Source organism: Sander vitreus, chromosome 9, assembly GCF_031162955.1.
Source record: "Sander vitreus isolate 19-12246 chromosome 9, sanVit1, whole genome shotgun sequence".
Lineage (NCBI taxonomy): Eukaryota > Metazoa > Chordata > Actinopteri > Perciformes > Percidae > Sander > Sander vitreus.
The window spans coordinates 14672233-14689606 of record NC_135863.1 but is presented as its reverse complement, the minus strand read 5'-3'; the positions used below and the strand labels follow the sequence as shown (position 1 = coordinate 14689606).

At 42.8% G+C, this 17374-nt stretch overlaps 1 protein-coding gene across 2 annotated transcripts in view; it reads left to right on the top strand.

Moving 5' to 3' along the window:
* Positions 1-17374, top strand: part of negr1 (neuronal growth regulator 1) — a 162695-nt gene that overhangs the window by 43424 nt on the left and 101897 nt on the right. For both annotated transcript variants that reach the window (XM_078258841.1, XM_078258840.1), the window contains exon 2: positions 4050-4288. In XM_078258841.1, the coding sequence (XP_078114967.1) occupies positions 4050-4288 (239 nt within the window). The remainder of the gene's footprint in view (positions 1-4049; positions 4289-17374) is intronic.

Below are 17374 nucleotides of genomic sequence, written 5' to 3'. Positions count from 1 at the left end.
CTTGCGTGTCGCGTGAAAAATAGGCGTCAGTTGTATTTCTAGCATGCATGCGTTTTTGGCACGGCTCGAGCCGCGCCTGAGACGTGCGTGTCACACAGGCAGTGTGTAAGCTCTAACCTGTTAACATGGGAGCCGAAATATGAACGGACACGCCACGCAGCTGACACGCTCATGCTATGCAGCCAGTGTGTAGCCGGCCTTAGGCCACTGACAATTAAAACTCCAATTAAATCACATTACTGGATGAATCTATGTCTTCTTCCATTGTTTTTTTTGCACTAACAGCAGCCTATATCCATCCCACCGGGTCGTCAAACTCATGCCAGACTTGTAATGAATGTCAATGTAGTTCCTATTCCTATAATATAGCAGTAACAAACAACACCTCAGACAATGTGCTAATGTAAAAATGGCCTGTTTTGAAACACAGTTCTGTGAGGAGGTGAATAGATACAGGCATCAGTACGACTCCTTGGTGTGAGATTACAAAGACAGTGAGGTAACAATAATTATTTTGGGAGGGAGAGTGCAAACTGACTCAGCAGTGATACTGCAAACTGCAAGGACTGATTCATCAAGATTAGGGAGAAGAGTCCAAGTAGCGATGCTGACCGGGTGAAGTGTCCTCCCACCATACGTCTGGAATTACGGCTTTGTTAATCCCAAATCCATCCTTGAAAGGTGGCTGTTAAAGGTTTGTAGTTTCCTTCTTCACAGACAGCAGCAGATGTGGTCAGCAGTATATAACCGTACAGAGTGGCTTGAGACCTTCTGGACATTTTACAAGCCCTAAAAGCTGTCACCATAAATACATTGTAACTGACAGCTGACCACAGCTTCTGATCTCTTTTGAAGGAGTTAACTTTTTAACAGCCACCTTTCAAGCCTATGTTGAGTGAATTTTTGATTCTGAAAGGACAATTTTGGGTGAGAAAACCGGGAAATCAATAGCAGCTACAATGGAGATAAACATGTTTTGTGAATACCAAGATATAATGGTAAAAGCCCAGCAAGTTGTTGACAAGTTGTTCACATCAGTGATTGGGGCCTGAGTGAGCACAGGTGCATTGTGCATTTATGTTCAGGCCTGAAGCTGGCACACTCAGCGGTCCCACCAAAGTGTGTTCAATTATTAGTCACTGAACGCCTGTGATCGTTGAGGTAGGCAGCAAGCCTCGCTACACTTTAAAGCTCCGCTGTTTCTCTCAAAGGCAGAACATGCACCTAAATTAGCTTTATTTATGTCATTTTAATAGATTTTCACAAGTTTCAATAATCATGACTGCTGAATTTGCACTTGACGTTTTTGTAATAAAAAAAAGAAAAGAACGAACAGAAAAGGAGTGACGCTTGCCTTGAGGCTCCTTCAGTACATCTTTCTCTCTCAGGGCTAGATACACTACAGCTTAGGTGGTCAATGGGCTAACTAACCGACAGGTCTGTGTGGACCTTCCAAAGGACCTGGACCGCTCTCTCGTGTTGTTTTTATTACTATCCGTTCTCCATTGTTTGTCACAAGACCAACCTGGACTAGACCAATGTCCTCTACCCGCTTTCCTGACGGACATTTTCTTGGCATAGGGGGTAAAGAGCTTTGTGGTTAGTGCCAAACTGATTTCCTCAGTGGCTTTTCTACAAGTGCTGGCAGTCTGCATGGCATGTTCACAACAGCTAAAGAGCCAAACTTGATTGCCTCTTTTCCTACTCATTATTACAGTATTTGTCACAGAATATGATGTGATTTCCTTAGTCCAAACAGTGCTGGAATGTTGACTAAAACAACTGCCCTCTGACAACATGATCTCAGCGTCATCATGCAATTAGCGTTCAAAAGTAAATTGCGTTGAGCTTGGTAAGGTAGGGCCCTATGAAATCCGTTTTTTTTTTTTTTTAAATTCCGTTTTTTCGGATTTATTTTTAGCCCTTTCGGATTTTTTCGGATTTGCTTTTCTTTTCACTTCTAAGCAGTATTGACCTTTAAAAACTCAGTGATACAAACTCACAATTCAGCTTTTTTGTTAATATATTCTTGCAAAGCACATTCAAAATTCAGCCAAACCTTTAGATGAGTTAGATGAATTCAATTAAATGGCCATAACTGGGCTGCAAGTCTAGATCCCAATAAAAGTGCACTTTGTAACTCAAAATGAAGATTTTCTTTCCACGGATTGCAGCAAGTGCTTGCAGCACTTTCTGCATGTGCTGGTCAAAGACCCGTGGCAGGTGGGTCTGCCTGAGGCTGCTGGCGTTTTCTGGAAGCGCGCCTCCCTGCTTGCAATGTTTGACAAGAAACGGACGTATCCTCTTCATTTTCTCAAGCGATATGTCAGCTTCAGCACACATTGCAACAAAATCTTCCACAAACTCACGCCTTGCAGCTATTGATTTTGTTGTTGCCTCAATGGTAACCTGGAGGGATTTGCCCGCTGTGGATTTAGCTTTGTTCTTGAGATGAACTTTTGATTTCAAATGGTCGTTACATGTCTCTTTGCGGGTCCAGTCAACAGTATGTTGACAAAACTTACAGTTGTTGTCCAGAGTCATAGTAGTCGTTGGGGTATTGTTCAGCCCGGTATTTAATTGAGAGTTTCTTAATTTTTTTTGCCACCATTGGCTTATCAGGAGCCACTCGCTTCGCCATTTTTTTTCCCACCAACAAACTCAACGTGAACGTGAATATTCAAGGTATGGTTACTAGGCAACATGTTTAACAATGCCATTTGGCCACGGTTTAGGTAGAGACCTTGCTACGCTTGTTGTTTTAAACTGAAAAATATGAAGGAATTAAAAAAAAAATGTTTATTTAATATGTCAACAAAATATATGCAAATTCCTTGCGATTCCGCATGTATAAGAGACTTCCGTTTTCATGAGTAGATTTTGTGATTCCGTCCGCGTTTTCTGCATCACGGAAATCATTGGGCCCTAGTAAGGGCCGTTTTACACTGGCTGCGTCTCGTGAGTGTGTCAGCTGCGTGGTGTGTCCTTTTTATTTCGGCTCAGGTTGTGAAAGCTCTAACTCTAGAAAGTTAGAGCTTTCACACTGCCTGTGTGACACGTACGTCGGTCCTATTTCTAGCATGCACGCGTTCATGCTAGAAATAGGACCGACGGCTATTTTTCACGCGACACGCAAGCGTGTTGGAAGCGTTTCCAGGCAAAATAGAATAGGAAAAGATGTTTATATGTCATTTTGACACAAATACATATTAATAAATGACATGTTGATGTTTGAAAGTCTCTAGGTTTTGATCTAAATGCAGATATAAATGTAATTTAAAAAAAAAGCGATTTTCAAATATTGTACCTGTCAATACAGAACGAAATATTCTGTAGCCTATTTTGCTGCGAATGCTGCCAACGTTGTCTTTGCTGTAATTAAATCAGTATGTATTTATGTACACATGAAGTATACTACTGCTTGAGTGCATTTTATCAATGGGAAACATACGTGTGTAAAGACAAGGCTAGCAGCAGCAGCGCCGCGTCAGACACGTTTCTGGTGTGAAAAGACAGAAAAATCCACGCAGCCAGTGTGAAACCGGCCTAATGGTCACACAGGAACCAGAGTCTGGTCCTAGAATACAGCCTATTCAGAGCCAGGGATGTTTAAATACTTGTGGCTGGACTGAAGGCCTTTGCTTTTCATTGGGAATCACTTTGAAAAACTGTGCAGATACAGCCAGGAGTTGTAAATGTGAAGTAAATAAAACACACTACTACCATGTATTTACAGACAATCTATGGCATCCTATACTGTTTTCATGTCTTTGCACCTTTGGTCTCTTTTGTCCACCCAGTACACCACATGAGTATTTTTCGGTGGCTGCTGTACAATCTATATCTTTTAACAGACTTCATCTATTCTAAGTCGCAGGTCAAGGTCTTCATATTCAGTATTTAACAGCAATATCTCTAATGGATAATAGTATTCAGTCGGCAAACAAGACACATTCTCAAACATGTAGGCCTACTTTACTCAGTTGTTTCTCAGAGTCAGACAACAAGCATGTCTTCAGGTCTAACTGAAGTTTCTCTTGTCACTGTAGGTGCTACCTATTGGATGGGATCTCTAAAGGAGCCTGGCTGAACCGCTCAAGCATCATATTCGCAGGGAACGACAGGTGGTCTGCGGACCCACGTGTGTCCATCGTGTCCAGCGTTGGAGACAAACATGAGTACAGCCTTCAGATACAGAAAGTGGATGTATCTGACGACGGTCAGTACACATGCTCCATTCAGAGTGAGCGCAACCCACGGCCAAAGCTCCTCAACCTAATTGTAAAAGGTGCGTACAGGTAGTCCTTGTTGTTCTGAAAGGCACTTGTCTGTGTGTTTGTGTGTGTGTCATTTTCTTTGTATGTCTGATTATACTGTATGCACTAGTATTAAATAATAATTGTAATGCTTTATCCTATTTTCCATTAGTAGTTACTGATGGATTCCAGTTGTTGTTGTTGTTGTTGCACCTTATATGTGGCATGCTGTCTGTTATTTGATGGGTGGGTGTGATATTTTGATTAATAATTGATCTTATTTCTGATTTCTGTCCTCCTCCTTCTGGCCTTATTTTAATCTAACATCTTGCTTGTTACTTTACATTCATTACACGGATCAGTTAGCCAACAGACCTTCTATAACAAATCCAACAATGTCTTGTGTGGTCCATGTACCTCATGGTCACAGTTGTATATATATATATATATGGGACGCCGCTATCCTCCCGGCACCCAGCAGCAGACAGAACACATACGACGGGGCAGCATTCGTCGTTGAGTGAAGATAGGACCGAGTGAGTCAGAGAGGGCTCGGACATATCCCGCAAATAGAAACGGATGAAAGGGCATGGAGATGCCCAAGAGGCCGCTGCGCAGATGTCGGCTACTGACATGCCTCTGAACAGAGCCAATGATGCCCAATAGTGCCCTTGTAGAATGTGCCCGGATGCCCTGGGGGGGCTCCGCCCCCTCCGTGTTAAAGGCCTGGGTGATAGCGTCGCATAGCCAGTGAGACAGATGCTGTTTTGACAGGGCCGCTCCTTGGGAGTGTTCCCTATAGTGAACAAACAGCTGCTGTGTCCGCCTTATGTCCGCAGTGCGTAAAACGTACTGTGATAACGCACGCACCGGGCACAATCGGTGGGAAACTTCCTCCGTATCATTGTTATGAGGCGGGGGGGAAAAACCCTGGAGGGAAAAAACCCTCGACCGAAAGGAGTTTGTTAAAATATTCGGTGTAAAAGAAGGGTTAGGCTGTAGGGTGGCTGCACTCCCATCCCCTCTATTGGAGAGACAGGACGGCGAAACTCACAGCGCGCATAAGTCGCTCACTCGCTTGGCTGACGTCAGGGCAAGGAGAAGCGCCGTTTTTAGAGACAGCAACATGAGAGAGGCTTGTGCCAAGGGCTCGAAAGGAGGCTTCCCCAGAGCTCGAAGCACCAGGGCCAGATCCCATTGGGGTGTGAGAGAGCGCACGGCGGGTTTCTGTCGTCTGACCCCTTTCAAAAACCCTTTACTAGGGGATGCGCAAAAGCCGTTCTCTCTCCATAGCCTTCGTGGCAGGATGAAATGGCTGCTGCGTAGGCTTTGACTGTGGACGCCGCCAAGTTGTTATCTACCAATGTTTGGAGATAAGTCAACACGAGAGGCAGGGGACACGATAAAGGGTTTTCCTCTCCGTGCACCAGCGCTGGAAAGCGGACCAACGCGCCGCGTAACACGCTGTTGTAGAGGGGGCTCTCGCGCTATGAATAGTGCGCACCACGGCAGGAGGAAAGCCTAACCTCTGCAAGCGTTCCCGCTCAGCAGCCAGCCCCACAGTCGCTGGGTTATCACCGGGGGGTGGGATATCACGCCGTCCAGCTGTGACAGGGCGTACTCGCGCCACGGCAATTGCCAGGGGGGGCCCGCCAGCAGCTGGACCAGCGTCGGGAACCAGGATGCGCTTGTGCGCTCCGGTGCCACCAGGATGACTGACAGATTCTCCTCCTGGATGCGTTCCAGGAGACGAGGGATCAGAGGGACCGGGGGAAAAGCATACAGGCGGGTTCTGGGCCAGGGATGGTGGGAGAAAGCGTCCACGCCGAGGGGTGGATTGTCCCGTGTGCTCAAGGAAAACCACAAAGCGTTGTGTTGTGTTGTTTTCTCGTGAGGCGAACAGATCCACCGCCGCTTCTTTGAACCTGCTCCACAGCTTCTGAACGATAGTGGGATTCAATTTCCACTCGTTGTGAGAGGGCCATCTCTTGTGTGGGGAACATCTGTCATGACATCAGTGTAATGTTCAGTGGGAACAAGGGCTGCTCGGTTGAAGGGAAACTGCTCTTTAGAAAGACTGAAGTGGCCCTTAAAAGGGCCATTGTGTTTCCAGTTTTCAACTGTGGAGGGACAGAAAAAAGTAGCCTTCAGAAGCAGGATTGACGCCAGGCTCTGCTCCAGGGGGGGGACCTGCCTCTGTGTCGCCATGAACCCGTGTGAATGGGGCATAGCGAGAGACTGGAGCCCTCAGTTTCCCGGGCTGAGAGAGAGCCTCCTCCACGAATGGCCGAAGCTCCGTAAAGCGCGGCCAGAGTGGAGCGCGTTTGGACGGCGGTTCCTGAGAGTAGACGTCACCGCTCAGGAGGCCGCGAGTGGGGGCTGGAAGCTCCGCCGGGAGCGCTATGCCTCTCTGGTCCGCCGCCTTTTTAATGATGTCCGGCAGGTCCAGAAAAAGAGCCCTGGTGGTGGAGGGTGGGGCCACAGACGGCAGAGGGGAAGACCGCTGAGGCGGCGCCCCTGGCCGTTCTGGAGATGGGGAGAGCCATAGTGGGAAGGCATCGATCCCTGTCTCAAGTTCCAGTCCTCTCAGCGGGGAGGAAGGAAAACCGGTGAGGGAATCGTCATTCGGGGGAGAAGAGTCATCGGACTCGTGCCCGTCGAAGACGCCCTCTTCCAGCGGTTCCAGAGCGTCGATGGTGTCACGTCGGTCTGCCCAGCTGCCGTCCCCCTCTTCGTCGACCTCAAAAGCCAGAAAAGCGTCCGCCCGCCGTTGGAGCTCCTTAGATCGCAGGCGGGCGCCTAACGGGCAGGAGGCGTCAGAGGTGAGAGCCTTGCCGGCGTGAGAGGCGCCGAGGCAGGTCTCGCAGCGGGGGTGGAAAAGATGTAGCCGTTCTTGCAGGAGGGGCAGAAGCGGGTGGCGCTGGAGCCGGAGGTCTACATAATCTTCTTCATACTGCTTGCTTGAAGAAAAAGTGGGAGCAGAGCAACGGGTCCGCTCTGTTTATATACAGTATTTGCGGACGTAGTTGAAGCCCGAGCGGTACGCAAGGGCGGGAAAGAAAATCTTCACGACGCATGCGCAAAGGGATAAACCCATAGCGTGGCTTAGAGGGCGAAGTCTATATACGAAATAGAACCACAGCACCACCCAACACCCACTCAGTTTTAGTTTTTAAGCTTGTAGGTTCAAATGACTGGAAGCAGACCGTGTAGCTTTAATCAAGACACGCTGGTTGTTGTCACAGCAGGAAACAAATAAGATGTGCGTCTTAAGACTTTAATTAATTTTGTATAGTTAGTGCTGTATACTGTATGGCATTGCATTCGTTAACAGGTGTTAAAGCTTTGAATTTCTGCCTTTAACACAATACAAATGCCGTTGAGCTCTTGAGAGGCTGTCCAAATTGGACTTCATTTTGTGGATCTCCTTATCCACAAGGTCAATAAATGTATTTGTGTTTTATGGGACATTAAGAATGCTGTTGTGGACACAGAGAGCTAATTGATAACAGCATCCTAATTGTTACTTGCTGGGGTAATAGGGTGGTGACTGGGTTTGTATGCTGATACCTTAGACTGTAGATTAGCATCAGGAAAACAGCCCCTCACTGAAAATCCATCTTCCAAGTGCCATGTTTTATTTCCTTAATAGGCTGATGCAAAGAGTTACAGCATGCATGGTCCACTTGGCTCTGCATATGTTTAGGTTGGAATATTAATGATGTTATCAGACAACCTGTCAAATGAAAACTCTTTTACCTTCTGTTTTTTAGCTTCAGTGATTATTTGACAAAATTGTGAGCCTGCATTCATTGCCCACTGTTAACACCCTTGATGTTTCCCTGAGAAGATATCAGATGCATAACAAGTTCATGCTTAGCCATGGTTAGTATTTCAAAAGAAACTAATGTTGGAATATGCATACTTTCACACAGGCAGCGTAGTATTAATAGAAGAAGTTAAGGGTCAGACACACTGCTTGTAGAAGTGCGAGCTGTGATTTGTACAATGTGCAAACAGCTCTCCAGCTGGTATTGCCGTTATGACATATGGAGTGAGTGCATGAAAATTATTTTAGGGGGGTGATCATACATGCAGTTTGTCTAGTTTTGTTCTAAAACATAATTTAAAGCATTTGTTTTGTCATTATCTGCACGACTCTGGTACAAAAACACTAGAGGTTGTAAAAAAGAAAAGGAAAAAAGATTCAGAGATCAATTCACAAACAACCCGGACAGTGGTCATTCTGCGAGGTTGCAGATTTCACTGGGGACAAACAGAGTTGTCAAAACAAATCATCATTTCAAAAAATCATGTACCTTTTTTGTTATCTTTATTTATTTTGTAACATAACAGCCCTGGGACTAAAAAAATGCAACAATGTGCAAGCATATGATTCCTAGATGCCAGATCAGCCCACCCCTCCCTCCATTCCACCCTCATCCACCCTTCATAGCCCACCCCCCATTCCCACACACATCCAAACCACCCACCCATACCTCTAGGTCCGACCACCAATTTCTTCCGAGTATGTAGCTATCCAAAGTGAAAAATAAAAAAAGTACAGTTGATTTAAAAAAAAAAAAAGATTGCAAAAGAGCGGATCAAATTAAAATAGCAACAACTACAAAACTCAACTCGGCTCACACATTGACAGTTGGATACAATCCTTACTTGAATATAAAAGGAGTACTGTGCTAGGAGTATGTATGTTAGAAAACCACCCCAAATATGTTTAAACTCTCCAGGCTTTCCCTTCAGGTTATACATTATCTTTTCATTTGGTATGCATAACGCTAACTCATTTGTCAATCTAGTAGATGCAGGTGGTTGTTCATTTACCTATGCATTGCTATACATTTTCAATGCATTGCAGTTTGTTTTTATTGACTTTTATCAAAGATGTATCGCCCAGGGTTATTCTTGGTCATGCAGGGATGGGTGTACCCATGATGTCATAAAGCACATTAAGTATAGAGGTCCAAAATGAATTTAGACATGGGCCGGCCCACAAATGTAGCCGTGTACCTATACCAGTTTTACATCTTGGGCAGATGAATGAGAATATCTTGTGTAATTCTATGTCTACTGTGTTAGGTGTTCATACCTGTTGAGAAAACATCAACAAATAGCACACTATGAGCCTTCAGCTCATTTTGTTATTCCATATTGTCTGAGCTGCTGGCTATCACATGCCAACATCCATCTTCTTTCACTGTACCTATAAAACTGAGTGGGTGTTGGGTGGTGCTGTGGTTTGGCTTGAACATGCCCTGGGGCCCTTTCGAACCATTGTGTTTGTTTATGTTGTTGTCTATTAAACTGGCAGAACCGTGGCTGATGATAAGAGTGCAACTCAACTCACCCCCCTCAGGGAGGTGAGGTTAACAAGCCTGTCCCATTATCAGGGGGTCACATAATTAAAACCCTCTAAGACACTGAAAGTTTACTGGCTCACTAATGGTTTATTGATATAGGTACACATTAGCTCAATGCCTAACATATAAATGCAATGCTCTATCAGCACTTGTCGACTTGCCAGAGCACCATGGCCGTTGCACTTAAAGCAACTGTCCCAGCTGAAAGGTCACAGGGGCAATCTCTTCCACTGCCAATGTGTCCATCAACAGCCTCGCGTCTTGGTAAAGTTCCCTCAAGCGAACAACCCTTCCTTCTGCACCGCACTTTTTCTCTCTCTTTTTTTCCCCTTGTTTTCTCCTTGGGAATGAAGTCGCTCTTTCAAAACCTATCCATTCAACTTAAACTGATCCATCAAACCCATTTTGATGTTTAGTTTAGAGCTGCAAAGATTAATCGATTAGTTGCCAACTATTAAATTAATCACCAACTATTATGAGAATTGATTAATCAGTTTGGGTAATAAAAAAAGAAAAATTAATTCTACGATTCCAACTTCTTAAATGTGAATATTTTCTCCTCAATGACAGTAAACTAAATATCTTTGAGTTGTGGACATTTGAAGACGTCCCCTTGGGACTTGGAAAACACTGATTGGCCTTTTACCATTTTCTGACATTTTATGGACCAAACAATTTATCGATTAATCGAGAAAATAATCGACAGATTAATCGACAATGAAAATCATCGTTAGCTGCAGCCCTAGCTTAGTTATTGCTGCTACTCATCTCATCATGTGCTTCACAATAAATATATTTTGATGTGAAGGCAGTAGTAGGCCTTTGCTGCCTAACTGTTGACAATGTCAATGGTCTGTAGTTTTTTCAGAACTATAATTTCTGCACTTTTTGTAGGGAAGCCGTTTTGAAACATTGCATGGATGAAGTAACTTTAGATTTGATCACATTTAACAAAGATCAATCATGGAGAACGTCTACGCTACCCTGAGTTAATGGATCAGGAGAAATAAAGTCATATCAGTGTATCCCAAGATGTTAGTTGTCGTTGGAGTATCATGAAACACCCTAATATTTGTTTTTAAATAACTGCAAGTTCAGGGGTTATGACAAGAAATGGATTAGTCAACAGAATTGGCTATATGATGCCCCAACAATGTCCACTTGCTTGTTTTCTGTAACTTATGGTGTCAAATTGCCTCATTATCCATCTGTTAAAACAGTAGAACTCTCTTCTGATGTACACACCTAAGAGTGAGTGAGTGAGTGGACTGGAGTGGCTGAGTTCAAAATAATGGCATTCACACTGACAGTTAGCAGAGCTGCTTTGGCTCAGTCACTTTACCTCTGCTTCAGCGACATTTACAGGTGCACCGTGCCTCTAAATATTTGTGTGATAAACTGTAGTCAGCTGCTCGGCAGGCAGTAATGGTCACTACAGGACCATCATGTTTTTGTAGATGTTGCCTTTCTGAAGTACATTCTGTAATGGGAATCTTACCAGGGGTGTTTCAGGTCATGGCAGTTCCTCGCCACTAGCCATATGGCCACAATCAAACCGAAGCTAATGTTCCAGCTGTCAGCTTTATAATACGCTTCGCAATGCCAAGAATGCCTGATGGATGTGACCTAGTGCCGAAGATTTGGCAACGGTTTGACCTACAAATACCAATTCTGTTACAAATGTAACATGTTGGTAATTTCAGTCAGAGGCTTCTATCACTTATCCTGTGAAGCAGGTATTTTTATTCTACAGAATCAAGCTTTATTTATAAAGCTTAGAAATAACACGTTGTATTAACACCTGACCAACATAACATAATAACAACAAGGAGTCTTGAAGCCAGAGTAATATTTGGATAGTGATGCAAGAAAACCAAAATATCATGAAGTGACAACAACAAAAAGAGATGGTCACTGAGATGATTGGACATAACAGTATGAAAACAAAGTTGGACATAGAGTTCCATAATATGCTTAGTACTTTTACTGTTATCAGCTATCAGCAAAGCTTGATGGTGTTATGATTGTGTTCTCTAAATCTGCTACTGTGGAGTCATCAGGCAAATGGGTCGCCAGCCGTTGAGGCTGTGTATCAGAGTGTAAGCTGCAGGCAGGAAGTATGCCGAAATACAGAGGACTCACTCCAGTTGATGAATGCCTATGGTCACATCTCTGACAGGGTTCTCAAGGTAGTTAAAAATTTGGTTCAGTATATTGCCAGCCAGTCTGTCATTTCTTTATTCATATACGGCTACAACATATGTGTGCTGCACTGGCATAATTGCACACCATATTGTACTTTTGTGCATTTGCTTTGTCAGAACTCTTTGTGTTGTGAATCATTACCTGTCACTGTGCAATACTTGTGTACACACATGCTTAGGCCCACTCATGGAGAACAGAGGGATTTCTTTACAGAGGAGATGTAACAAGGGAGCAGCTCTGTCATTTTGCAGAGGCTTTTGGGAGCATGCTGTTTTTTTCCATCTGCTGAAAGGAAAGAAAAGAAAAAAAGCCAGACACTTTAATCTGGGCTTTTCAGTCCAAGCATACAACATTTATTAATGCTGCAACACGAATGTTACAGTTGAAGTAAAAGGATTTCATGGCATTGGATTTTTTTTGACACTTTTGCTTTGCTAGACAGTGCACCATGAGGAGTAACACAGAAAATGGTAGCAAGAAGGGATTACTGTATATGTATCGAAATATGTAATGGTCTCAACCCATTTCAGGTGCACGGAAGGGTCCTTGACCAGCTCATCCTCCAAGCAATTATGCTTTTTGAAATGTATATCTATGTCAGCAGTGCTGCTTTGCAGGGCTTTCTTGTGTTTGGTCATGACATTACAGTTCTGCCAACACATTTATTTGGGGCAAGGGTTTGGGGCATGGATAGAATAGAAGAATGCTAAAATACAAATGTTGAAACTGCATTCATACTGATGATGGAGATGGAGCACTTTGCTTCATAAATCCTTAAACTCATACATTTCTGATTAGTGATGACTTCGGGAACCCACTGAAAGTTCTAAAACTGAAAGTAATCGTGCTACGCCATTGTTAAAGCCTCTTTCCGTGTGTTTTTCCTTTTATTTTGCCCTCATTGCAGCAAAAAACTCTTTTAACTATTAATGGCAATGGGAAATAGCTATTCATTTTGCCATTGGAGCCACACATATTTCTTTCTAATCACATCCCATGGGGGTTTCACCTTACCTGAACATTACAACAGTTTTACAGCAACAGGAATTTTTAGTTATCGTTGCACTTCCTAACACATGAATCACAAACTGCTGCATTAGAGGCAGGAGGTCAGATATAGCTGTGTCTGCTTACTCATCTCTCAGAATCATTTAATCTCTGCGTGACATTTATCCCCCTCAGAGACCTTGTTTCACCTCAACAAATTAGACGTTCACATCTGTGCCTCCCCCCGCATACCTTCATTGCCATTAAACAGCGCCCGTCAGATAAGTGTGTAATTTAAAACATTAACTTTATTTTTGTAAATCCAGCGCTTTATATGCTGGTGGTGAAAAATAAATCATTGCAATACAGTAGGTTAGAGTCTAGAGTATGATACACCAGCAGATACAGCGAAACCTATGACAATATTAATATTCTGTACAGTGATGCGAAGACGGAGTTCAACTAATATATTATATATTACATACTGTATGTATTGCAAAAGTGTTGTTGCAGCATCACACTGTATCATTTAGGGAGTAAAAATGTTAATCACAAGCCACACCTACCGGTGCCTAAATCGGTCTCTCAAATAATCTCAGCCAAAAGCAATGATCATCAGCGCCATAGGGGTCTGCTGAATTACCAAAAGGGTCCCTGTTTTCCTCCAGGTACATTTGACACGGGTAACTGCTGAGCAGTTAAACCCTTTCTTTAAATACTTGACTTAACACGATTAAACTGAGAGGGTTCTGCCTTGTGGCTGTGCCCTGATTACTAAGTAAAGCTGTGATATCACTGACAACACTATGAACTATGACCATTACCGACTCCTGGTCCACATCTGCCCAGCTCTTTTCTTCTTGTTTTACCTCTCTACTGTACCCCTGGTCTTCATCTGCATATCCTCATCTCCACCATGCATACTCTGACCTACTTACAGTCTACCCTGACCGTTATCTGATGTAGGATACAAAGGAATGAGAGATTGGTATCAGGCCCAACCCACCCTTCTACACATCATGACTACCCTCCTCCTCAGCCACCATTCTTTTTCCTCCCTCTCTGTTAATTAAGATTGTAGATGTGATAATGTATTAAATATGCACAGCACCTCATCTAAGAATATCTTGTCACAGTGAGGAGGGGGAAAGAGGGATACATCCCTTCAGCAGTGACTGCTTACATGGGCACTGGTAATGTGTTTCAAGCTTTCATCACTGAAAACTCAAAAACTCTAGGCGAAGGTGTTGAGCTTAGAGGATTCTTGCAGACATATTGAATCAGTTTATATGAATACATCGTGACTGTTCCCAGCATGCATCTGCTACCAAACTATCACAGGATCACACACTGAAATGAACAGCAGTATATCTTTAAATGATTTTATGTAAGACTTTACAGATGCCTCAGTGTGATGTAGTACTTCATAGGATTAACACTTTAAAAATCTGAGGCATAATCCTGTATGGAATGAAAATGCTTTGGACATTAATATGGATCAGAGCGGATCCACAGTGAAAACTCGTCACCCTCGCCCATGATACACACAGTGATTCAGTGTTGGAAGAGTGTTTCTCAGCAAGAAGTGAAATGCAGGGTTAAACCTCCAGGTCGTCTCCCCTCTTTGATGTCAGGACAGAAATAGAGTAGAATTACAGAGTTTGGGCACAATACGTTTTAGGAAATCACAGTTTATTCTTAATATGCTACGATTCTGTCCCTCTCAGTAATTGCTGGGTGCACTTAAAAGTCCAGAAAAACAGTCCTGTCAACTTCACTTTAACACAGCTGTTACGCCCCACTCTAGGGGTGCCTAGGACGCAACATGAAAAGGCCCCATCTTCCCCATCTCCCAAATAGCCACAAACAAGTATTTGTTTGAATATCAACAAACGTATTTACTTTACAAAGAAAGATAATATATACATAAAATATAGATATATTAAGCCTCAGGGTGACTACCACCTAAATAACAAACAAACAAAACAATTCTAACTGGGAGATAAGAAACTAACCTAACAAACGAAAGGGCAAAACTATGACAAAAGACTAACCTCCCTAACTAACAAAACAGGAGAAAACAAGATTAACACACTTGGCGGTCCACCCTTACCAAACAAAACAAAACAGAAACAATATCTAATCTAAACCAAAGTTGCACAAAGCAAAAATGTGACCAGTTGGGAGATGAGGAGGATGAAGAATGCCTGCTGCCCACCAACGGTGGGCCATCTTGGCTCCTTATATCTGGGTGGTTTCCCCAGCTGCAGCCAATCACAGGTTCGGGCCTGAAACCTCTCCACCAATCCTCTTACGGCTATGGCACACACCTATCTGCATGTGAAATTGAACACAACAGAAAAAAACACAGGGCACACACAGCACACACACAGCAGACCAAAGAAACAATATGACCACAGTCATAACAATAGCTCTCTGAATTAATCCTTAATCTCTTAATAAAGAGTATGAACACCTTCTGAATGACATTTCTCCCTCATTTACTGCTGTGGATTCCTCTTGAGTATTAGCTACAGTATATCAATACTCTAAAGTTTAAGCATAATTGCAACCTAGCTGTTTCTTGCTCTTTATTCAATTAGAAACACATTGCACTGTGTGAACATATTGGTCAAACAATTACCCATTTAAACTTGATGTTGAATAGCTTAAACAGGTTAATGTTAAATCTTCTATATTTCATTTAAACGTAGCAGGACATTTTGTCAATAGGCTCTGTGACTCAACCAACAATAAAATTGAATACTGCTATTTGACTGGCATTTTCCTATAATAGCAATACGTGTTATAAAAACAAATTAACAACAGAGGAAGTCATCCTCCTAATTAAGTAGCCATTTCAGTAGATAAAGGTCCACCCTCAATTGTGCAGACTTTATTTCTTAAGACAGACGTAAAGTGGGTATTGTAGTTTTGGGCTTGATCCCCTATAATCCCCTCTTGCAAAAAGCTTACATGTACAGTATAATATGTCTCATAAAAAAATATGTAAAGCAGTTTGGATGGGATGACATACATTTTATTGTCCTTTGATGCTGCTTTGAAAGACTGAAAGTTTGATAATTTAATAATAAATAAACAAATTTGGGCTTCACACTATTCACACCACACAAACACTGTGAAACTCAAGACTGTAGGTGTTAAGTGCTGTGAGAAGAGGATAGTGAATTGGTGTTGCTGTCTGGAATAACTGTGTATCAAGAGTCTCAGTGGAATAATAATGCATTAAAACAACGTGGCCTGCCATTAATATTGCAGGGAAAGAGTAGAGAGAATATGAGTGTGTCTAAAGGAACAGATTTGCCATTATGGCCCCTGACATTTAGTTAGCCACTAATCATTGTCATTTGTGTGTGTGTGTGTGTGTGCGTGTGTGTGTGTGCGCGCGTGCGTGCGTGTGTGGTTGTGAGTTTGTGAATTCTTATCTAGTTCCCTGTAAATCTCTGTCCTCTAATATGTGTTTGCGTGTGCATGCAACAATACACATGTGCTTCTTAATGCACGTGTGGGTAGGTGATTGTGTGTTTGTGCACTTGCACTAATGTGATTCCTCATCACGGAAATGGCTGGTATTAGCCATGGTTAATTAAAATGATTAAGGACAAAGGTCAGCCACTCAGCTCTCACGTCTCTCTTCTCTAGAGAGGGAATAGATACAACACGAGTGGAGAGTAACTTAGGCATTTTATGTATTTTATGTACACTTGGTATAGTCTTTACAGGTTACACATCTTAACGTAAAGGTAGACTGTCACACTTTCACTACTGCACATTTATTCTTCCACATTTCATTTAACCAGGTGGAGTTTTCTTCATCTCAAATTCAGAGCGATCCATTATGGAAAGCTTGATTGCTTTCTGCATAATGATTCTGGACCTACTTTACTCACAGGGAATAGCAGGGTGATGTTTTTGTGCTCTTTGTACTTTGAAATGCATGTTTAAAATTGTACATCAACATGAGCTTCAGATTATAGTAATGGCGTTGTTCCGAAGCAAAAAAACCCAGTAGATTTACTCCTTAAGAATTTTTCTTGGATGCGGTCCCACTTCAGTTATGCTTACCTGGTCAACAAATTCACTCCATGCCTTTATTTGTGGATAACATTAGATGAATGGGCAGGGTATATTTGTTATATCTGTTGTCACTGTTGCTGATTGTGGTAAATATTTATTAAAACACAGCAAGTTGTCATGGAGCGTGCAGAGCTGTGATGATAGTGAGTAAAAATATCACACTGCATTACAGGTGCCTGCAAAGAAATGTCTAATAACATTATTATTTAAAAATAAAACCTATTGCCTACATTTTTGTGAAGAGGGAGCCTGGCCTATTATTAGGCCTTTAATCCAGTTACCTGTTTTTTGTTCATCATTTTTGTTACAGCATACATTGATGTTAAAATGTATGCAGGTTGGCAGGACGGTCTGAAATGTTTTGCGCGGCCTTTCGCTGTACGTTTTGTTGGGAAATGTGAGACGTTCGAGTCACACACACGTCTCGTCTGGTCAAGGTGTCTGATATAA